This window comes from Oncorhynchus gorbuscha, linkage group LG04, assembly GCF_021184085.1.
Source record: "Oncorhynchus gorbuscha isolate QuinsamMale2020 ecotype Even-year linkage group LG04, OgorEven_v1.0, whole genome shotgun sequence".
NCBI lineage: Eukaryota > Metazoa > Chordata > Actinopteri > Salmoniformes > Salmonidae > Oncorhynchus > Oncorhynchus gorbuscha.
The window spans coordinates 11,964,077-11,987,688 of record NC_060176.1 but is presented as its reverse complement, the minus strand read 5'-3'; the positions used below and the strand labels follow the sequence as shown (position 1 = coordinate 11,987,688).

At 40.3% G+C, this 23,612-nt stretch overlaps 1 protein-coding gene across 2 annotated transcripts; it reads right to left on the bottom strand.

The window, feature by feature from the left end:
- Window positions 1-320: 320 nt before the first annotated feature.
- LOC124033670 (mucin-5AC-like) lies at window positions 321-18,732 on the bottom strand. 2 transcript variants are annotated; one of them, XM_046345838.1, is made up of 30 exons: window positions 18,681-18,732; window positions 18,302-18,364; window positions 17,054-17,315; window positions 16,658-16,772; window positions 16,283-16,373; window positions 16,079-16,185; window positions 14,766-14,982; window positions 14,545-14,670; window positions 14,003-14,120; window positions 13,766-13,904; window positions 13,151-13,261; window positions 12,941-13,010; window positions 12,585-12,722; window positions 12,317-12,481; window positions 12,106-12,200; window positions 11,750-11,876; window positions 11,386-11,641; window positions 11,160-11,212; window positions 10,778-10,878; window positions 9,821-9,972; window positions 9,606-9,744; window positions 9,150-9,260; window positions 8,365-8,544; window positions 7,995-8,234; window positions 7,758-7,914; window positions 7,513-7,641; window positions 6,834-6,984; window positions 6,674-6,717; window positions 6,320-6,577; window positions 321-5,914 (listed from the first exon to the last, which is right to left on the bottom strand). In XM_046345838.1, the coding sequence occupies exons 1-30, from the start codon at window positions 18,715-18,717 to the stop codon at window positions 510-512; spliced, it is 9,357 nt and encodes a 3,118-aa protein (XP_046201794.1). In that variant the 5' UTR covers window positions 18,718-18,732; the 3' UTR covers window positions 321-509. The 2 variants fall into 2 exon arrangements, with proteins under 2 accessions (XP_046201794.1, XP_046201795.1); XM_046345839.1 differs by having other exon boundaries at window positions 18,302-18,361.
- Between the last annotated feature and the right edge of the window lie 4,880 nt (window positions 18,733-23,612).

Sequence of the window (23,612 nt, the reverse complement as noted above, 5' to 3'; positions counted from 1 at the left end):
TGTGGTAGATGGAGCTGTCGAAGTTAAGATTGTAGTAGTGGGTGTAGGAGTCGTGGTCGACAGAACTGTTGTTGTTGTTGTTGTTGTTGTCGGGATGTGTGTTGTGGGAGGACATTGACAACATTTCACTCGTATCTCGTAATCAAAGCACTTTTGCTGAAGACCTTGCTTACTGTTTTTACAAATCAGTCCAACGGATGGATTGCAAGTCACGTCTTGGCCAAGCTGAGAGATCTGAAGTCCAGGGTATTGTTTTGCTCTACATTCAACTGCCTCTGGAGCTGAGCAAATGTGATAACCACTAGCAATGATGTTCTTAATGGATTCATTATCTCCACCTTCAGAGCCAGAGGTTGGCTGACCAAGGTTGATCCAGTCTGACCACACACAACTTTCTTCACCACTGCACTGGGTAGTTGATGCTCCTGTTGAGGTTGATGTAGGAGTAGAGGTTGGAGTTGTAGTAGAAGGCAGAGTTGTTGTTTTTGTGGTAGATGGAGCTGTCGAAGTTAAGATTGTAGTAGTGGGTGTAGGAGTCGTGGTCGACAGAACTGTTGTTGTTGTTGTTGTTGTTGTTGGATGTGTGTTGTGGGAGGACATTGACAACATTTCACTCGTATCTCGTAATCGAAGCACTTTTGCTGAAGACCTTGCTTACTGTTTTTACAAATCAGTCCAACGGATGGATTGCAAGTCACGTCTTGGCCAAGCTGAGAGATCTGAAGTCCAGGGTATTGTTTTGCTCTACATTCAACTGCCTCTGGAGCTGAGCAAATGTGATAACCACTAGCAATGATGTTCTTAATGGATTCATTATCTCCACCTTCAGAGCCAGAGGTTGGCTGACCAAGGTTGATCCAGTCTGACCACACACAACTTTCTTCACCACTGCACTGGGTAGTTGATGCTCCTGTTGAGGTTGATGTAGGAGTAGAGGTTGGAGTTGTAGTAGAAGGCAGAGTTGTTGTTTTTGTGGTAGATGGAGCTGTCGAAGTTAAGATTGTAGTAGTGGGTGTAGGAGTCGTGGTCGACAGAACTGTTGTTGTTGTTGTTGTTGTTGTCGGGATGTGTGTTGTGGGAGGACATTGACAACATTTCACTCGTATCTCGTAATCGAAGCACTTTTGCTGAAGACCTTGCTTACTGTTTTTACAAATCAGTCCAACGGATGGATTGCAAGTCACGTCTTGGCCAAGCTGAGAGATCTGAAGTCCAGGGTATTGTTTGGCTCTACATTCAACTGCCTCTGGAGCTGAGCAAATGTGATAACCACTAGCAATGATGTTCTTAATGGATTCATTATCTCCACCTTCAGAGCCAGAGGTTGGCTGACCAAGGTTGATCCAGTCTGACCACACACAACTTTCTTCACCACTACACTGGGTAGTTGATGCTCCTGTTGAGGTTGATGTAGGAGTAGAGGTTGGAGTTGTAGTAGAAGGCAGAGTTGTTGTTTTTGTGGTAGATGGAGCTGTCGAAGTTAAGATTGTAGTAGTGGGTGTAGGAGTCGTGGTCGACAGAACTGTTGTTATAGTTGTTGTTGTTGTCGGGATGTGTGTTGTGGGAGGACATTGACAACATTTCACTCGTATCTCGTAATCGAAGCACTTTTGCTGAAGACCTTGCTTACTGTTTTTACAAATCAGTCCAACGGATGGATTGCAAGTCACGTCTTGGCCAAGCTGAGAGATCTGAAGTCCAGGGTATTGTTTTGCTCTACATTCAACTGCCTCTGGAGCTGAGCAAATGTGATAACCACTAGCAATGATGTTCTTAATGGATTCATTATCTCCACCTTCAGAGCCAGAGGTTGGCTGACCAAGGTTGATCCAGTCTGACCACACACAACTTTCTTCACCACTGCACTGGGTAGTTGATGCTGCTGTTGAGGTTGATGTAGGAGTAGAGGTTGGAGTTGTAGTAGAAGGCAGAGTTGTTGTTTTTGTGGTAGATGGAGCTGTCGAAGTTAAGATTGTAGTAGTGGGTGTAGGAGTCGTGGTCGACAGAACTGTTGTTGTTGTTGTTGTTGTTGTCGGTATGTGTGTTGTGGGAGGACATTGACAACATTTCACTCGTATCTCGTAATCGAAGCACTTTTGCTGAAGACCTTGCTTACTGTTTTTACAAATCAGTCCAACGGATGGATTGCAAGTCACGTCTTGGCCAAGCTGAGAGATCTGAAGTCCAGGGTATTGTTTTGCTCTACATTCAACTGCCTCTGGAGCTGAGCAAATGTGATAACCACTAGCAATGATGTTCTTAATGGATTCATTATCTCCACCTTCAGAGCCAGAGGTTGGCTGACCAAGGTTGATCCAGTCTGACCACACACAACTTTCTTCACCACTGCACTGGGTAGTTGATGCTGCTGTTGAGGTTGATGTAGGAGTAGAGGTTGGAGTTGTAGTAGAAGGCAGAGTTGTTGTTTTTGTGGTAGATGGAGCTGTCGAAGTTAAGATTGTAGTAGTGGGTGTAGGAGTCGTGGTCGACAGAACTGTTGTTGTTGTTGTTGTTGTTGTCGGGATGTGTGTTGTGGGAGGACATTGACAACATTTCACTCGTATCTCGTAATCGAAGCACTTTTGCTGAAGACCTTGCTTACTGTTTTTACAAATCAGTCCAACGGATGGATTGCAAGTCACGTCTTGGCCAAGCTGAGAGATCTGAAGTCCAGGGTATTGTTTTGCTCTACATTCAACTGCCTCTGGAGCTGAGCAAATGTGATAACCACTAGCAATGATGTTCTTAATGGATTCATTATCTCCACCTTCAGAGCCAGAGGTTGGCTGACCAAGGTTGATCCAGTCTGACCACACACAACTTTCTTCACCACTGCACTGGGTAGTTGATGCTCCTGTTGAGGTTGATGTAGGAGTAGAGGTTGGAGTTGTATTAGAAGGCAGAGTTGTTGTTTTTGTGGTAGATGGAGCTGTCGAAGTTAAGATCGTAGTAGTGGGTGTAGGAGTCGTGGTCGACAGAACTGTTGTTGTTGTTGTTGTTGTTGTCGGGATGTGTGTTGTGGGAGGACATTGACAACATTTCACTCGTATCTCGTAATCGAAGCACTTTTGCTGAAGACCTTGCTTACTGTTTTTACAAATCAGTCCAACGGATGGATTGCAAGTCACGTCTTGGCCAAGCTGAGAGATCTGAAGTCCAGGGTATTGTTTTGCTCTACATTCAACTGCCTCTGGAGCTGAGCAAATGTGATAACCACTAGCAATGATGTTCTTAATGGATTCATTATCTCCACCTTCAGAGCCAGAGGTTGGCTGACCAAGGTTGATCCAGTCTGACCACACACAACTTTCTTCACCACTGCACTGGGTAGTTGATGCTCCTGTTGAGGTTGATGTAGGAGTAGAGGTTGGAGTTGTAGTAGAAGGCAGAGTTGTTGTTTTTGTGGTAGATGGAGCTGTCGAAGTTAAGATTGTAGTAGTGGGTGTAGGAGTCGTGGTCGACAGAACTGTTGTTGTTGTTGTTGTTGTTGTCGGTATGTGTGTTGTGGGAGGACATTGACAACATTTCACTCGTATCTCGTAATCGAAGCACTTTTGCTGAAGACCTTGCTTACTGTTTTTACAAATCAGTCCAACGGATGGATTGCAAGTCACGTCTTGGCCAAGCTGAGAGATCTGAAGTCCAGGGTATTGTTTTGCTCTACATTCAACTGCCTCTGGAGCTGAGCAAATGTGATAACCACTAGCAATGATGTTCTTAATGGATTCATTATCTCCACCTTCAGAGCCAGAGGTTGGCTGACCAAGGTTGATCCAGTCTGACCACACACAACTTTCTTCACCACTGCACTGGGTAGTTGATGCTCCTGTTGAGGTTGATGTAGGAGTAGAGGTTGGAGTTGTAGTAGAAGGCAGAGTTGTTGTTTTTGTGGTAGATGGAGCTGTCGAAGTTAAGATTGTAGTAGTGGGTGTAGGAGTCGTGGTCGACAGAACTGTTGTTGTTGTTGTTGTTGTTGTCGGTATGTGTGTTGTGGGAGGACATTGACAACATTTCACTCGTATCTCGTAATCGAAGCACTTTTGCTGAAGACCTTGCTTACTGTTTTTACAAATCAGTCCAACGGATGGATTGCAAGTCACGTCTTGGCCAAGCTGAGAGATCTGAAGTCCAGGGTATTGTTTTGCTCTACATTCAACTGCCTCTGGAGCTGAGCAAATGTGATAACCACTAGCAATGATGTTCTTAATGGATTCATTATCTCCACCTTCAGAGCCAGAGGTTGGCTGACCAAGGTTGATCCAGTCTGACCACACACAACTTTCTTCACCACTGCACTGGGTAGTTGATGCTCCTGTTGAGGTTGATGTAGGAGTAGAGGTTGGAGTTGTAGTAGAAGGCAGAGTTGTTGTTTTTGTGGTAGATGGAGCTGTCGAAGTTAAGATTGTAGTAGTGGGTGTAGGAGTCGTGGTCGACAGAACTGTTGTTGTTGTTGTTGTTGTCGGGATGTGTGTTGTGGGAGGACATTGACAACATTTCACTCGTATCTCGTAATCGAAGCACTTTTGCTGAAGACCTTGCTTACTGTTTTTACAAATCAGTCCAACGGATGGATTGCAAGTCACGTCTTGGCCAAGCTGAGAGATCTGAAGTCCAGGGTATTGTTTTGCTCTACATTCAACTGCCTCTGGAGCTGAGCAAATGTGATAACCACTAGCAATGATGTTCTTAATGGATTCATTATCTCCACCTTCAGAGCCAGAGGTTGGCTGACCAAGGTTGATCCAGTCTGACCACACACAACTTTCTTCACCACTGCACTGGGTAGTTGATGCTCCTGTTGAGGTTGATGTAGGAGTAGAGGTTGGAGTTGTAGTAGAAGGCAGAGTTGTTGTTTTTGTGGTAGATGGAGCTGTCGAAGTTAAGATTGTAGTAGTGGGTATAGGAGTCGTGGTCGAAGGAATTGTTGTTGATTTGGTAGCTGGAGCAGGCGATGTCAAGATCGTAGTAGTGGGTGTTGTTGTGGTGGTTGGAGTTGTAGTTGTGGTCAGAGGTTGAGTTGAGGTTGGAGGAGTAGTGATTGTCATTGGTTTACTTGTTATTGTAGTTAACGTGGATGTTGACATTATTGTAGTTGTGACAGTAGGTGTAGTTGTAGTTTCTTGTGTTGTAGTGTGACATTTCACAGTCTTGCAACACTTCACCTTAATTTCATAGTCAAGGCATATTGGAGGAATACCTTGATCTTTGTTCTGGCATATTAATCCAACCTTTGTATTACATTCTACCTTCTGTCCTAATTCAGACAATGGGATCCCTGGATATCGTACTGCTTGGCACATGACATCCACTGGTTTTTCACAAATATGTTTTCCAGATTCTAGAATCTTTTTAATTGATTCATTGTCACCACCCCCAGGACCAAATTGAGGATAGTCCACATTATACCAAGGTGACCACTCACAAACTGTGCAGGTAGGGGTTTTTGTATTCAACGTGGTCGTTGATATAGTGGAGGTGGTTGCTGTTGTAGTTGTTGTTGTCGTCATAACAGGTGGTCTTGTAGTTGTTGGTGAAATGGTTGTAGGCTTAGATGTGCAAAGATCTTCATCACAGCAGAGGACTCGGACTTGGTAGTTAAAGCACAGTGGGAATGGGCCTGACTGGTCTTCATTTCTGCAAGTCAACCCTTCTGCTACATTACACTGCACCACTTGGCCTACTTGGCTTATGCTAACATTTGGGTACTTCTCGGCTCTGCATTGGATCTTGCTTGGCTTCTCACATATATTGTGTCCCTCTGCTCTTATGTTGTTGTAGGTTTCAGAGTCTCCTCCTGGAGTTCCAAGTGTAGGGAATGTGGTATCAAACCACTGTGACCACACACATGGATATCCACATGTAGTGGTAAAGGTTGTTGGAGACACTGTTGTCTCTGTTGAAGATGTGGCTGGCTCTATAGAATCAGGGTATACATTACAGTTAGTCAGTTAAATACAAAAATATAAAAATATATTTAATTCTTTTAGATTGGTGTTAATGTAAAGAAATCTAAGGAAGGTGCCTAGTTAGCAATGTCTTCAGCCATTCTGATCATAAGAGATACTTGCTGTAGTGTTCACACTTCATATGCAACAATGGTGGCTGGTGGAACGTTAAACATTGAGGACGGGCTCATAGTAATAACTGGAATGGAATAAATGGAATGGTCTCAAACACAAACACCTGATTTCCTTGTGTTTGACACCATTCCATTTACTCTTTCCCACTCATTATTATGAGCCCGTCCTCCGCTCATCAGCCTACTCTGATATATAACCAAGTCATACTAGTCACTAAAGCCTCCGTTTCAGGTACCCACCAGTTGGCGTTGGTGTTGAGAAAGTGAAAACATTTGTTGTCACTGTAGAGAATGATGTAGAGGTAGGAACATTCGTAGATGGAGTTGGATGAGATGATATAGAAGTTGTTGGAGTTGTAGTTGAACATGGGTACATGTCCCGGTGAATGGTTCCATTCTTCCCACAAACTGCTGTCATACAGCTGCTATGTCCATCCGATGTATCGTATATGATATGCCCATAGGGGTATTTGTTCCCATTGTAGGTGCAAGTGCAAGCTGAAATGATAAGATATATTTTAGGGTACTGGAAGGTTGAAAACATTATTACTGTGTTTTCGTTTTTTTTTTTTTTTTTGAGGGATGCATTCATACCTTGTACATCGTATTTGCAGTCTTCTGTCACTGAATTACAATAGCTTTGGAAAAATAAACATTTACAATTCTAATTAGTTTAATTCTTGACATTCAAACAAAGTTAGGGTGTTCACAATTTTAGCCAAGACCAAGATTCTCTGTATTACTAAAGACATACCATGTCTGGCAGTTTTCTGTGGTCGGTACTTTTTCTCCATTATTGTAGTGTTTTCCATCTCTGCCATAGCAGCCACACTGCTCCTTCTCCACACACTTCATTATATCTTCATCAAAGAAGGGTTGAGCAGGAGGACATTTTGGATAGCAACCTAAAGAAGAAGAAAAATATTCAAATATTAATTATCAGAAAGCAATTGATTGATAGAGGTAATTTAAAGCTAGAATCTTTTGTTGCTACAGCCATTTTTGTTTTTACCTATAAATGAATAATACATACCCATTAATTCTTGAAGAATATAACTTATAAATGCCTACTGAGCTTAGTTCAACTGTCGTACCCCATAAGAACCCGAAATACACGTTTGTTTTACCACAATGTTTGTAAACAATACAAATTAAGTCAAACACTGTGTAGCCTCAAAACATGGTTAAAACAATCATTTTTATATCATGCATTTATATCATGAAAGCCCTTGTATCCATAGCCCTGCATGAATTTGAGAATGGTTACAATTCTCCTGGGCCTTCCCTCAGCTTTTTACCTAAACAGAGGCGGGGTGGCGACGTTTTTCTTGTTTCATTTAAGGACTCTAGCTTCAACATTAAATAAATACTAAGTATCTTTTATGGAAAATTGTTGTTGCCGAAAATAGATCCTAAATGAATGTCTACTGTACCTTCAAGAGGTGGTATCTGAGATGAGCAGCTCCCAGAGGGATTCCTGCAGGTCTTCATACACTGAGCTCCACAGGCCTTGTAGTGCCACTCACATTCTCCAGGGGGGTTGTAGTAATCACAGAACAGTGCTGTATGTGGTGGACAAAAGCTCTCTGTGAGTATTATCTTCAATTCGGTTTAAACTGACTGGATTAAGCCTTTTTTTATGTCAGCACTTAAATGAATGGAAAATTTAAAAACTCACGGCAGATTTGTGGGCTTCTCCAGGCTATGCAGGCTCCAGCCTCATTACAGGCCTCTGCATAAGCTGCCACAGCGGTACAGAAACACTCACAGTCTCCACCACTGTCGCAAGCACACGAGTCTGTCACACAAGCATCGTAGAAAGAAGAGGGGTCCACCTAATTGGAGAACATCATTTAGTCAACATGATCATATCAAATTCCAAAACGTTCAGTGAACGACTAAAGTCTAAACCTACTTTAGAATGGCAGTCTGTGAAAACTTTGCTCTGTATGATGCTGCACTGCTTCTGTGACCAAGACTGCCTGTAAGGGTTGGCAGTACAGGGGCTCCTTTTGTTCTTTGCATCGGGGCAGCTTGCAGAGACTTTCCAGCTGTTTCCAAAGTCTAGAGGATTGACAACTACTGCCTGGCTTCTGGTAGTGAAGTCATTGTTTGCATTGCCATCATAGTTTCCACACAGACCACAGACATGTCCCTGAAGAGGACATAGCATTAGATTCAGTTGAGTGATAAAAAGTCATAACAGACTTGTGAATATCAGTTGATGGAATACTAGAAACATATTTTAATATCTAATTTGTCATCCAATCAAAGTTTAAATGTACCTTGAACTGTGGGTTAAGTTTGATGAACATGCTTGTTTTCCTGTCCCACATGAGAATCAACCCATTATTGGCTTCAATCACAAGGTAGATGCCCATTGTGCGAATCTGGTAAGGAACCGCCTCCCCTGTATTTCTCTCAATGACTTGGTAGTTCCCTTCTGTCAGGATTAATTCATTGTTCTGAAAGAGATTTTTAAAAATATAAATTTATCTAATTACTGATTGTTATAATGTATGCTATAATGTTTGTTTTTTGCCTAGCCTCATGAAGCTTTGATGTGTGTATTTTGTAACGTATGCATGTATGTATGTATGTATGTATGTATGTATGTATGTATGTATGTATGTATGTATGTATGTATGTATGTATGTATGTATGTATGTATGTATGTATGTATGTATGTATGTATGTATGTATGTATGTATGTATGTATGTATGTATGTATGTATGTATGTATGTATGTATGTATGTATGTATGTATGTATGTATGTATGTATGTATGTATGTATGTATGTATGTATGTATGTATGTATGTATGTATGTATGTATGTATGTATGTATGTATGTATGTATGTATGTATGTATGTATGTATGTATGTATGTATGTATGTATGTATGTATGTATGTATGTATGTATGTATGTATGTATGTATGTATGTATGTATGTATGTATGTATGTATGTATGTATGTATGTATGTATGTATGTATGTATGTATGACTGAAAAGTAGTAGTATTGGCTTCAGTAATGGTATGTGCCAGGCAGGAAGCAGGAATCTAGTTACCCCCAGGAAGAGCTTGATGGCCTTGGAGCAGGTGGTGCCTGTTGTTCCACAGGGAATGTTCTCAGTGATGACTCTGAAGCTGCCATTGGCATTGTTGTTTCCACAGTAGTCCTGTTTAAGGTAGACTCAATTTCAGTCATAAATGTAACAACAGCCAACACAGTATTATGGTGGATGGTACATTATCTCCAACCACACATGCGGTAAGTCAATCAATTAAATAATAAAAATGTTAATCTCGTTGGGAATGCTACAGTAGTATTCACAAAGCAACAGCAGATAATGTCCAAACAGTTTCAAATATTGCTGTTCAGACTCCCCAGAAACACCTACAGTATATACCTTTTTAAAAATGAACACAAACCCTTATTGGTCATCATGTATTAATACTTAAACAATAAAACAAATAATATTGGTGATGATCACTTAGACTATCACGTTACCCTGCAAGCATACCTTTGTAAGAGTGTATTCACAGTCTCCTTCGAAAGTGAATCGTTTCCCATCAAAAGTAATGTAGTGTCCATCTCCATAAATGGCACAGGTTCCATGGCACAGGTTAGTTGTGCACTGCCATTTTCTGTCTTTACAAGTGCTGAAAGTGGCAAAAACAGATATCAGACTGAAGTCTTAATTGGTCTAAAACCCCAAATAAGGCAAGATGAGCTTACCAGGTATTGCAGTCGACCTTGATGCTGTCTCCTGGTTGGTAAGTAGCTGCATTGTGAGAACAAGGACAAAGGTCTGGCTTGATGCAGCCTCCTTTTCCATCGGATACCAGTCCAGGGGGACACATACAGCCTGATATGCACTCTGTGCTGATCTGTAAAGTCAAAATTATTGATTTGAAAATCTGTTGTGTAAAAATGGTGTTAGAAATTCACAGCAGATTTGTGGGCTTCTCCGGGCTATGCATGAATGAGTGAAGAGTCTGGTGGACCAAAAGGTCAAACTTGGCCTTCGTTAGCCATTAGTCAATACAGAGAGACCAGGACAAACTCCCAGCGCATAGGTATTGGCTTATTCTACCAAACAATCATCTCCCACAAAACCTTTCCAATAACCCTCCCCCATACACTAGCACACCACAAGCACAGAACCAAGCCTCACAGTCGTGTGATTCGCTCAAATTAAATGATGACAAATAATTTACTCAATAAGGAAACGGCCATAGAATTATATGATCACTCCCACTAAGGACAAAATTGAATCGTTGATGTACCAGCCTTATATACGCTGTGCACAATAGCTTGGAGACTATGTTAACTTTACCAATATATAAAAAACTGAAAGTTTATATTTTACACTTGATTTTTATTCACAATCCTTTGGGCATTAGATGCACTGAGTGTAGAAACAATAAGAACACCTGCTCTTTCCATAACATAGACTGACCAGGGGAATCCAGCTGAAAGCATTGATCCTTTATGGATGTCAATTGTTAAATCCACATCAATAAGTGTAGACGAAGAGCAGGAGACAGGTTAAAGAAGGATTTTCAAGCCATTAGACAATTGAGACGGATTGTGTATTAACATCAATATTAGGAAAGTGTTCTTAATGTTTTGTACACAGGTGTATATCCGCTGTGCGAAATGGCCTGGAGACGAAGTAAACAGGGGACTTACACAGGCCATATCCAGAATGTTGCAGCTCTTCTGACACTCTAACCCTCTCACTCCTGGGCTTGCATTGGAGCAGTTGAAGAAAACCATTGGTGCAACACATGCTGTGAAAATAAAGGGAATTCATGTGTCATGACTCTGTTGTGTCTTTCACAAAATCAATATGCTCTGTAAAGTGTGTACTAGGATGGAGAGATGATAATTCAACATGCACATAGCCTGGTTCTGTTGCCAATAGCATACTACTACCACACACCACATGTGTATATAGGATTTGACAGAGTGCCATTAAAAGAATATACTTATTTCAAATTCAGTGTTGTCTGGCACAGTACAATATCTCAAAATTGTGAGATGTTTTGACATTTTATATACATGAACTTACATGGATGATCAGGTGAATCTCCAATACAATGGAGTTTTCCCTCCTTGCAGGTGCTGAAATAAAAGTATGTTAATGGTACTTGAATGTCCCTATGCACACTGCAGGAAAGCAAGGCCCAAGGCCCTTGGTTCATAAAGTCTCAAAAATATGCCTTTAAAATAAAATGTGTTGTGAATTACACTGATATACAGCTTGAGTATAGGTAGGTAAATAACTCGGTCCATACCACATGGTTCCATCCTTGCTGATGACCTCTCCAGGGGACACCACTGAGCCCTTGTAATAACAAGGGCAGCTGGCTGGTGGAACACACTGGCCCTCATCATCCAGGTAGGTTCCCTCAGAACAGACACACCCATCCACAGGCTCGAAGGTGATTGAACAGGTAATGTCAGAGTCGCTGTAGCAGCGGCAGGAGCGATCACTGATTTCCATGCTGTAGCTGTAGACCATGGTGCTAGGGCACGAGGTGGAGTATTTGTCTGTGGATGGCAACAATTAGTGTTTGATGTAAATATTTATCATATTTCTATCTTATTCTTCCACAATTGACACATCTTCTTAGGTATTACTGTGTGATTGTCACTCACTGCAGATAGTGTCCCTCCAGCCAGTGAGCTGGATACCCTCGGCAGCACAAGCGTGGACATAAGAGGAGACGGCAGCACACATGCAGTCCTCGCTCTTCTCACAGTTACAGCTGTCATACATGCAGTTCTGAATAGAAAACCACAGTCAGAACAGCATCCATATTATGCTGTACAATAGTTTTAATTAATTGTGTGTGCATAATATGCACGAACACTGTGCAGAAAACAATATTTAACAGCAAGCAAAATTATTGTCAATTCCCCCATAACAACTGTAATCACATGATACATACATATGTGTATTAGCTATGCTCATGAAATATTCAGAAATTAATAGTATGGTGATGGGGTCTCACATCTTTGTACATGTCTGGGCTTATCGCTGCATGGCATGGAGCAAACAACCCTTTAGGATCAGCCAGCTGAGAGCACCAGTGCTGAGCATATTTCTCTGAAATGGTGAAAAAATAAACCACAGGAATTAGTTAGGCCAACTTTAAGAAGCACTTGCACCATTCTCCATAACATTTAAACCTGACATGGAAAGGGGATAAACCATGCTGCTACCATTGTCAAGACTTAAACTGCAGGGGCTTTCAAAGCTACTCTTGATGTCTGGGCAGCTGGCTCGTGTTTTCCAGGTGTTTGCAAAACCAATGGCTGTGCCCTCAGTCACTCCGCTCAGGACCTTGAAATCATCTCCTTGGTTGTTGTTGAAGTTTCCACAAAGACCTGTAGGGTGAACATGTATTTATATACAGGGAATATAAATCATTCCCAGAACATGAACACCTCAGTGGACTGTGGTGGTTGGTCAACGGATGATGAGACATACCGCAAGTTCTCTGCTGCCAAACGGTGCTTGCAGCAATATAGACCTGCATGATTGGTGAGAGTTGGATTTCCAACTGGAGGCCAAAGGTGGTCTGGACGATGATGAAAAATGAGGAGGCTCTGAAAATAGTTACTCCAGCTATAAGGAACAAAGTGAAGAGGAAGGAGTAAGATGCTGCATTAAAATATATGTGTCAGTGTTAAATGATAAAGCTGCATCACCATCACAACATTCCCATGTATCATTATGTATTCCCCATACAATGATGTGCTTTAACTGTAGGACACAAGTTTCATGTATGCCTAGTCATGACTACATTGATTGTACTGTATGTTTAATGTGCAACTGTAACTTACCAACAGAAAAGGGCAGCTGAGAATAGATTCCATTTACAAAGGCTTTTCCATTTGGTTGTATGTTGATCACCTGCATAGAGGGGCGTTGTTTAACCATATGCTTATTCATGATATTCAAATTATACATGAAAGTCTAAAACCTAACAACATTACGGGAATAACATCTACTGCGGTCAAAGGCTGAGAGCATGTCAGTCAAAGAATACTTACAGTGGCTCCTTCTGAGAGGGACAGGATAACAGCCTTTAGACAAGTCTCACTGTCAGAAAGCCCACACTGCACCAGATCACCCAGTACAGTGAATTGCATCCCATCACAGTCCTGAAAAAAATATGAATACGCTGTTACAAATATTTGCCTTAATAAAAGGTCAAATCAATATCTCAGTATAAAACAAGAGACCGAGTAAACATGAACAACCCAGATTTCTCCATAGATAAACGTATGAATGCAAGATGAATATTATTGTTCCAACTCTGTTCCTGGAGAGCTACTCTCCTGTAGGTTTTTGCTCCATCTCCAGTTGTAGTTAACTGATTCAGCTCATCAACCAGCTAATTAGTAGAATCAGGTGCCCTAAATTAGGGTTAGAGTGAAAACCTACAGGACGGTAGCTCTCCAGGAACATGGTTGGAGAGCCCTGTTCTATATAGTTTGATTACGATGTTCTTCATAATCCTGGATTTGTTAGAATAAAAGTAAAGAAGCTGGAGACAAAGCTGTAATACAGACATAATAACTACAAAAAAGTTGACAAGTGTTAAGATGTCTTATGTGGATGAGATGGATGCACACAGATCTTTGGTGAGGAAACTGCATATGGACCTTGGTCAGAACATAAGAGCAGTCCCCGTGGAAGGTGTAGGCTTTTCCATCATAGGTGTTGATGTGGGATCCTCCCTCCACAGCACATGTGCCAGGACAGTCCTTGTCCACACACTTCCACTGACCACCACCACAGGAGCTAAGGGCAACATATCAATTATTCAATGGAACTTACAAATTGTCACTGCTGGAATAACTTTTAGACTCAAGTCAGAATTCTTAGCCTGGTTTTCTTACCAATCTTTACAAGTGCTTGAATAAGACTCTCCGGGTGCGTAGGTTTTTCCATTGTGGCGGCAGGAGCATTGACTCAATGCGATACAACCATTCTTGTTGACGTCATCAAAAACAGTGCCTTTGGGTGAGAGCATACATGTGTTTATTATGTCTCCATCCCACCATACTGCCCTACAAAGGCAAAACTCAGTAACTATATGTTTTCTTTTACTCCAAAATCTGAATTCAAAGTATTTTTCTGTCGAGACAGACAATAATTTCTGACACTCCATAATATATTCTGATCAACTGGCTTGTTTGTGTCAGGAAACTAAACCACTATACTATACCACATGAATCAGATAGTATACCTGGCCATACAACAGATCAAAGATGTTTTGACCAAATGTGTAGTTGCCTTTGTAACGCAACATAGTCCGGTCCACAATATGGAATCAATTGCTTTGCATTCTATCAGTATACAGTCTGCTACATTCCAATGCATTTATCACATCTCTTTGAAGAAGAGGATGTGCAGAGAACGTTTAAATATGTCTGCCTACCTGGAGGACAAAAGCAGCCTTCTGAGCAGTGGTCCTCACACAGCTGGCCTCTCTCTGGGTTGGAGCAGGTGTCAACACAGGGCTTTCCACACTCCTGGTACTCCATGTTGAAGGGGCATGTCTTATCTGCAAAGATAAGGTTATTTCAAAATATTAGTATACTGTTGCAACTAACCAATGTGTGATTAGATTTTTGATATGGGGAGTAATGGCATGCTTACAGCAGAACTGTTCAGTCCTCCATTGCTGGGGCTTCCCCCCTGCATGAACACACTGACGGGAGTACTCTGAGATGGTGTTGCACAGGCAGAATGAGTTGGTGCTGTTATCACAGTGGCACAGATCAGATACACAGGCCTCAACAAATGAGTCGATGGCCAACAAGTCCTTACAGCTGCTGAAGGCAGGACCGGAGAGCAACTGCTCACAAACTGGTTTCTATCAAACAAAAACAGAGAGATGTTATAATTAGGACATATACAGTGGAGTCTGAAATTATTTACACCCTTGATAAAGACGAGTAGAAAGGACTGTATAAAATAAATAAGAAAAAAATGTAACTATATTGTATGCGAAACAAATTGGGGAAAATATTTTATTTTATATTAATACAATTGCTTCTAGAAAGAGATTTTGTCTAAAAAAGTCATACAAAAAAAATCTCTAAAAGGTGGGGTCACAATTATTGACATCGTTGTTCACTATCTTTCAATACCTCACCTTGTAAGGGAAACTGCAATAATCCTTTTTTTAAATGTTTTATGAATTGAAGAACACATTAGGAGCACAGGAGGTTGGTGGGAACTTGATTGGGGAGGATGGGCTCGTGGTAATGGCTAGAGCGGAATTAGTGTAATGGTATCAAATACATCAAACACATGTTTTCCATGTGTTTGATGCCATTCCATTTACTCCGTTCCAGCCATCATTATGAGCAGTCTTTACCTCAGCAGCCTCCACTGATTAGGATCCTTGATAATCGTTGTCTGTTCTTATGGATGGCCATAAGAATAGTCGACCACAGATTTTCAGTGGGTTTCAAAGAGAGACTGAGACGGCCATAGCAAAAAGGGGCTATTTTGCAGTCTCCGAACTTGACACCCATTGAAAACCTGTGGTTTGAATTGAAGGACAGTCCATAAGCACAGACAAAGGATATCAAGGATTTGGAAGGATTCTCTATGGAGGAATGGTTTAAAATCCCTCCCAATATGTTCACCAACTCATAAAACATTTTAGAAAAAGGCTCAGTCCTATTATTCTCTCAAGGTATTGAAAGGTATTGAAAACAGGGGTGTCAATAATTTTGACCCCTGACTAGAGAGAAAGAAAATATGACTTTTAAACAAAATCTCTTTCTCAGAGCAATTGTATTAGTATAAAATAATATATTTTTCAAAGAAATGGAGCATATATACTGTAGCAGTATACAGTATAGTCATTTTTGCTAATCTTTATCAAGGGAGTCAAAATGTTGTTAAGTACACAGCAGCCAACATCCTATTCTTATCATAAGCGATAAAGTTTAACCTACCAGATTGGGGCATTTATGATTCGAAAGCAGTGTTTTTTCAGTACAGCTTTCAGTTGGACCATCCAATTTCCAGAAGTTTCCGAAGTCGACAGGGGACAATTTCATACCTTTGACATAAAAATAAATCAAATTATTGTTGAATGTCAACTGTATTCCAAATAATAGGCTATGGTTGACGTGTTGATAGTGTCAGTGAAAATGTACCATGGCTATAGAACTCATCAAATTGTTGAACTCCATTAAAATCTCCACATAGACCACAGGTCTTGTTTCTGAATTTGATGTCCATCTCCACCTGAAATAGAAGACCATTAGACATTTTCGGGAGACAGTTTACCTCCATAACCGCATTACACTCAACAAAAACGGGAAATGACTGTAACAAAACGAACATTTAACTGCAGTGACAACCTATTCCTTAAAATAACTTTAGATTAGTACTACCTATAGTCATTCCAAGTGCCTACATTCATTCCAAGTGCCCACCATAGCACAGGCCTTCAAATGTAGACATTGACCACACTGCAAAAACCTAATTCCACAACAGAAATATTCATAAATGCATAATTGTTGTACTACCAAGAAGGAATCCTCCTGGTTCCAGATGGCTACCAATCCCAGTTTTGCTTTGATCTTGATGTAGGAGGTAGTCTCTTCAATGAGAATACCAGACTGGCTGAATGGTAAGGTGGCACTGGAGGAAGAGGAAGACAAAGCATTAGATTCAACTAGAACTTAGTCAGACCAACCAATTTGACATTAGCTCAATTGACTTCATTTTAAGACATTTTCATTAGTAGTATAAAAACAGTAATCTCATCTCAATCGCTGTAAATATGTGCTGGAGCATACTTACACAGTATACAGTTGCGTCTAATGTTTTAAGTCAAAGTGACTGGGACAACAATATGACATCCAACTACTTGAGCACTGATTGAGAAATACAGCTACATGAGAAATTCTTGAGGAACTTACTTCTTCCCATTTACAACAACGGAACCCTTGGAAAGCTCCACCACTACACCATCCAGCTTCATGGTGATCTTGCTAATGGTGGGCTGGTTGTCCACCACCTGCCGCCTCATCTGGATGTTGAAAGCCTCATAGCTGCTATGGCACAGTGAGGTCACAACATAGTTGCAGGTGGAGGGGAGCTGAAAGATGTCTCCGTCAAAGGTCTTGAAGTGGTAGTTACCCCATGTGCTGCAGACCTGGCCATTGTGCATAGGACTCACACCTGAGGAAACGGATAACCAATTCAGCTATGATTAGCATACAATTCAGCAGGTTTTATCTTTAGATACAGAGAAAGAAATGTGTAGACAACGGTGAGCAGAATTATTTCAATTTTTGGCCCCTTGTAAGATCTTGCTTTTAACTAGTAGTCCATTGGTTGCCTGCAAGATTGGCCTCACTCACTCACCATAAGAGTCTACTGACGCAGCCGTGTGTCAATCTAATTAACATCATGAAAACATCCTCATCAAAATCTGTCAGTTTAAGCTAAAGATATGTTTTTTTTGCATGGGCTGCGTCTCAATCCACCACATCCACCTACAGTATGTCGACCTTCCGCATCTGTGGTTGAAAGTGGCGGAGCTGTTTGTCACACCAGTGGACATCTTAAAAATTGGTATTCTCACGAAAACGTCTTTAGCGTCCAAACGATTTGGCCTATGAACTAATATCACCACTCCATGGTGTCACGGGACTCGTCTGATGTCAGTACCACATGTGCCAACCTCTGACTGTAGCGTCTAAACCATTTGGTCTACGACCCCCACAAGTGTCACTGAATGGAAGCATGGCGGTAGTTTTGTGCCAACAAAAAATGTGGTTAAATATGTGTAAAAAAAACACAAATATATCCTAAGCTTTCTTAACTCTCCAGACATTTCAAAACCTTATTCCTTAGGATACATTTTGGGGGCATTTGTGAACGTGTTATTCAAGGCGTTTCTATGGTCAAATGGAATATTTAATCAACTAAAAACAAAGAATTTTCAAAGTACATCCAATCTCTATCATGTTTATGAACTGAATAATTTATGCTTTTCAAAAACAGCTAATCCACAAAACGTGTTGCACAACTTGCTATGACTGTCTCCATCATGGTTATTGTCCTTTCACCATTGTCTGTGGATATGTAAGGCTGCAGTGTTAATCATTGTCACTATCCTCAGGGCTCACACATTTGTATAGCACATGTATTATGAAGCTTACCTGCAATCTCAGGCATCCTTGACATTGAGGGGATGATGTTAACTGTGGCCTTTGATGTATCTTCTGAAATCAAAGTGTATGTTAATAAGTTACATGACGTTTTACTGTAAATCATTGTGGAATCCTGTGTATTTCAGGCTCTGTTATGTAGTTCTCTTGCCAATCCTACATTTACCTATTCATCAATCATAACTCATGCTTAAAAGCACATGAAAGTAGGACTTAGCATGGTCAAATATTCCCTCATTGTTAGGCTGTCCAATGAGATAAACATTGGAGCTATTGTGAGAGTACTATGACATACAGTAACATACAGTTTAGCCCTGTCAACACTAAAGTACAAGGTTTCATGTAAAACAAAATCATGGATTCAACCTACCACTTTGAGAGGCAGTTAAACCAATCGCCAGAGCCATCCATATTAACACCCATGTGGGTGTCTGTGTTGTCCCCATGGTCATCCTCTGGGTAGTGAACACAGGTGGTATGAGAAAGGTACTTGTTGGTTCTTGGCTTTATACCACCTGAGTGAAGGGAAGGTCCTTGGTTCTTCTGGACGTGAAGGTGTGGCAGAAGGGTTGGCTCTGTTCCAAGCATTTCATGGCCCTCTAATACCAGTATGAGAGGTTTAAACCCCATTTTCGCATTGCACAGAAAAAGGTGTAATAAACAAGTGGTTCCTAGATTTGTTTACCTTCTGACCAAGTTGAAATATTTATCACGACCAACCAAATAAACCAACCGTATATGTCAACCTAGTCTTGAGTTGAGCCACAACCCAGGAGGATATAGCCCTGAGCCATCATTCAGGAGACACAGTGTCCATAGTCAATGTTCATAACCATTATTATTGCATTAGATAGATTGCATTAGTTAATCTATTAGATTAATTGTATTTATTAATTCATATATATATATGGACTAAATAAAACACCAAAACAGGTCATGAAGTGTTTGTGTTCATTTGTTTATCTCTTATGACTAATTTAATAGACCAACATAACACATTGCAGGTGTGTTCCTATGATAAGAGTGAATACTGATTCAATCTATTGTCCTTACACTGAGGCTGAAATGTCTTATTGTTTCTCCTGTCACAAAGAGTTTTCACACACAATGGCAATATTGCTCATGACTTGATATGAAGGAAAACCCTTGTTTACTTTAGTAATTAATTGTTTTATAAACACGAAACATTTTCAAAATGCCATTAGTATTGTTGCAATGCACAATGCACAATGTGGTTATGTGGTGCTGTGTAATGTGACTCCACCATCTCATGTCCTTAGGTCAATATTCTTGTAGAAGGGTCGCTCCATTTGATTTCAATAACTTTTTGACTGCACACCTTTTAACTTGAACAAAACTTTCTAGACATTTTTGCCCATCATAGCAGTAGTAGCCTAGTGGTTAAAGCCTAGTGGTTAAAGCGTTGGGCCATTAACCTGACCTTCCTAGTTAAATAAAGGTTCAATAAAATAGTCAGAAACAAACTTTTTGGAACTGAATGCCAAAACATTTAGGAGATATAGGTGGTCACAGTTGACCCATTTTGCATACCCCACCCTGCCAAGAGACATCCATGTCTTTGTCACTGGAAAAGACCAACGGCATGAGTTTGATATCATTTAAAAGCTTGCAAACAGGGTAGTCCCAAAAAATAATTAGAATACCTTGAAGAATTTTTTTGTTTTTATAAAAATGGACATTTATTTACCTTCAACATCAATTATCCCAAAATGCATGAACTGATTCAAAAAAATAATAATTTGCGTATGTTGTAGCTTAGACCCTATTTTACATCATCTGATGTGTTTCTGTTCAACATCGGTTTAGACACAGTATGCTCTTGAATACAGTTTGTGTGTAATGTTTTGGCTGATAAAATCAACATTTAAACTTTTTTTAAAATTTTGTATAATATTGTTGTGTCATTGGTACAGATATCCAGCACTGTACATATACCATACATCAAAGGTAGTTGCGTCAGAGTTGAAGCAAGAAAAATACCAGACCTGGGTCAAATAGGAGGGCAGTCACGCATACTAGCAAGGCAGAGGTCCTGGGTTTGAGCCTCGGTGTGAGCCGAATCAGGACATAGCAAACAGTGTGACATCCTTTACATGTGCATGTTTTTTTAAATGACCTTTTAATCACCTTTTAGTAACATCAAACTAAATATTAAGTTTATTTCAATTTATTTGACATTTTGACAATTGCACACATGCCCCCATCCCTTTCATAGATTTTTAGCTAGCAGTGGCTAAAGTTAGCTGACATTTGTAGTGGCTTTTTAGAGAACGGATTACAGTTTCTCCTGGCCCACAGACTACTTTTAGGATGAGGAACCATCTAATGACAAATTGTAAAATCCTGAACTACCCCAAGCCTGTCTTGCTGTATGTACTGTATAGCAGCTTTCAATTCATCTTGCAATTAGGAAGAAATGTCAGCCCATCTAGCCATATAAGACAAGAGAAATTGGACTCTGCACTGATGCCTCAACCTCTTCACTTAGACGCATTTTGATGGGTATTTTTTTTTATCTTAATTTGATTTCTGTGGGGACACATAAATTGTAGGCTAAGGGTTGAAGGTGTGACAATTGAATCATTCCATAGTTCATTAATCACCTGAAAAATGTGCCATTGATTGGTTATTCCCAATTCATTCACTGCCACTCCTTAGACTCACCAAATGGTTGCACTGCCAAAATTAGTCAGCATTACACTTTCAAGACTAGGATCTGGATCCCGGCACTCATGATGATGCACCCATTTAATAAGTAATAAAGATGTATTGGATGTCCTTGACGTGATATAATTATCATATAATTATGATTGAAACTAATCGTTTGATGGTGGACCTCCCTGAGAGGTCAGCAGGCCTTACATTTAGCCATGAGTGATATCAGAACAACAATTTCTCAAGCGTAGTGCAAAGGAGTATCACTCTGGCAGTCTCAGAGACTTAGCTATTCAATCAATCCTGCAAACAATCATGCTATACAGACACTCCCATTCCTATTTATTTGGACAAGTGAAGATGTGGTGACATGGTGACATACTGAACAGTTGACTCAAATAATACATTTGATCTCACATCCAAAATGCTGGAGTATAGAGCTAAAAGTTTTAGCTTCACTGTCACTGTAAATATGTAGGGGAGAGTACATACATAACTGCATGGGATTCAAGGTTGCTTAAGTCTCTGTATATATGTTGTTTTAGACTTATTCAGGTCAAAAACAACATTGGTAACTTAGACAAGGTCCCAAAGACGCAAAATCCCAGAAAAAGTAAAGATGCAACATCAGAGCGAAAAGTATTTATTTCTTTAAACCATAAACTGAAGGTTTGTGAATGATTTATAATCCCCGAATACATTTACAAGAAGGAAATATACATGCATCAAACAATACCTACTAAAAATCACTATCACTTCCTCCTTCCTGATTTGGAATGTCTCAATCCCTATCTGTGACACGGCTATTTAGTCCAACGGGGAAATGCACAGCCCATGCCAGTGAGGATGACGTCTTGCTAAGGCTGGGTTTATACTCCACCAAACGTTCACCGTAGCAAGACACCAGTACTTAAATCTTTAACATACAGCATGCAACAAAATCTCTGTACTTAGCCCTCTGTGTAATGTATGGTGATGTCACAAATCCTCTACTGAGTATGTCTAGGGGAGTATAAATTCAGCCTAATACAACATTTGCTCAGTGAAAACCCTGATCAGTAACGTGTCCCTCTCTCCGCACCGTGTCGATATTTTACACACAGAGATTTTGATTGTACAGTTGGAACCCATAGTTCTGTGGTTAGAACTCCATGGGTGGAGTCTGGATTTCTTTCTGAGACGAGATTGCCAATGTACATGGTGTGTCACTGAGAGCCAGACAAACCTGGGCGTCAGTCTACGTCTTTATTGTAACCAAGCAGACAAAACAATACGTAAACATAGCTAAACAAAGTGTGGTACCTACATATGGTATACTCTACATTTGGTGTGATGTTATGATGCAGACAACAACAACAAAAAAGCTTCCAAAATAAATGTTTTTAGTTATTTTGTTTGTATTGTCAAGCAAATTTCTGTTTGCATATATTAACTTTACAAGTGGAAGCTTTTCATTCCCACTTGATATCTTAATTCTGTTATCTATATTAGTTCTGAGCAAATTAATTAATACTATGCAAGGCTTGGTTAATATGTCAAACTAACAATATCCTTCAAATGTTTTTTTAAAGAGTTTTCTATACATACATGTAGCTATAAATAATTTAGAAACCTCAAAAAAGGGTTTGATGAATTGTGGAATGTTCGTTCATCAGTTTGTACTTTAGGTTCTATCACCAATGACAAGGTACTGGTTCAAAAGCCCTACCCACCTCTAGATACACAGGTGGAGCGGCTGCCCGCAGGGAGTGTCAGGAAGCAGTGACTCAGATTTGTGAAAACAGTTCTGGACGGAAAGACCTTATGTGGTGAAACACAGGCGCTTAACATATGCGTCTGTTTGCGTATGCAATTACACAGTCCTTGCTGGGTGTCCATACCTCAATACTTGTCAGCCCTTCTGCAAATATTTGCAACTCATTGGTGCCATCCAAGTTACACATTGGTAAGAAACCAAAAAACCTGCTTATCTTTCTCACGGTAATATTAGCATACAAACACTTTTCCAAAATGACAGTCCAGTATTATCTTCAAATGTATAACATTGTTACAACCTAGGTTGTAACAAATACACAGACAGACCAACTGACAGACAGATCCCACCCCCAACCCTGGAGCAATCTGGAAGTCAGGGCAAGGGTCATTTGGCTGAGACCTCAGATAATGACAATCAAAACCTCTACCTAAAGTGTATGTGGCTGCATTTACGTATGTACGGTAGAACAACAGTCTAATGTTGTAAATAGAACATTAAATATGATTCATTGCTACAATTAGCCCTTTTCTATCTTGATATGTGGAATTTACGTTATGCTGGGATTTTCTCTCTCTCTCGAGCTCAGTTGGGACAACATCAGATTACAGCGTTACCAAACAATGATAAACTCCTTCAACCAAGCCATATTGGACATAATAGGTTGTGTTGAACACGGAAAACTACTTATTGTGATTTGAAATGTGTGGAATTTTGAAAAAATTACAAATAAAGCACTAATATATCTTGACTCGATAAAGTATTCAAACCCCCAAGTCAATACATGTTAGAATCACCTTTGACAGCGATCACAGCTTTCAGAGTCTTTCTGGGTAAGTCTCTAAGAGCTTTCCACACCTGGATTGTGCAAGA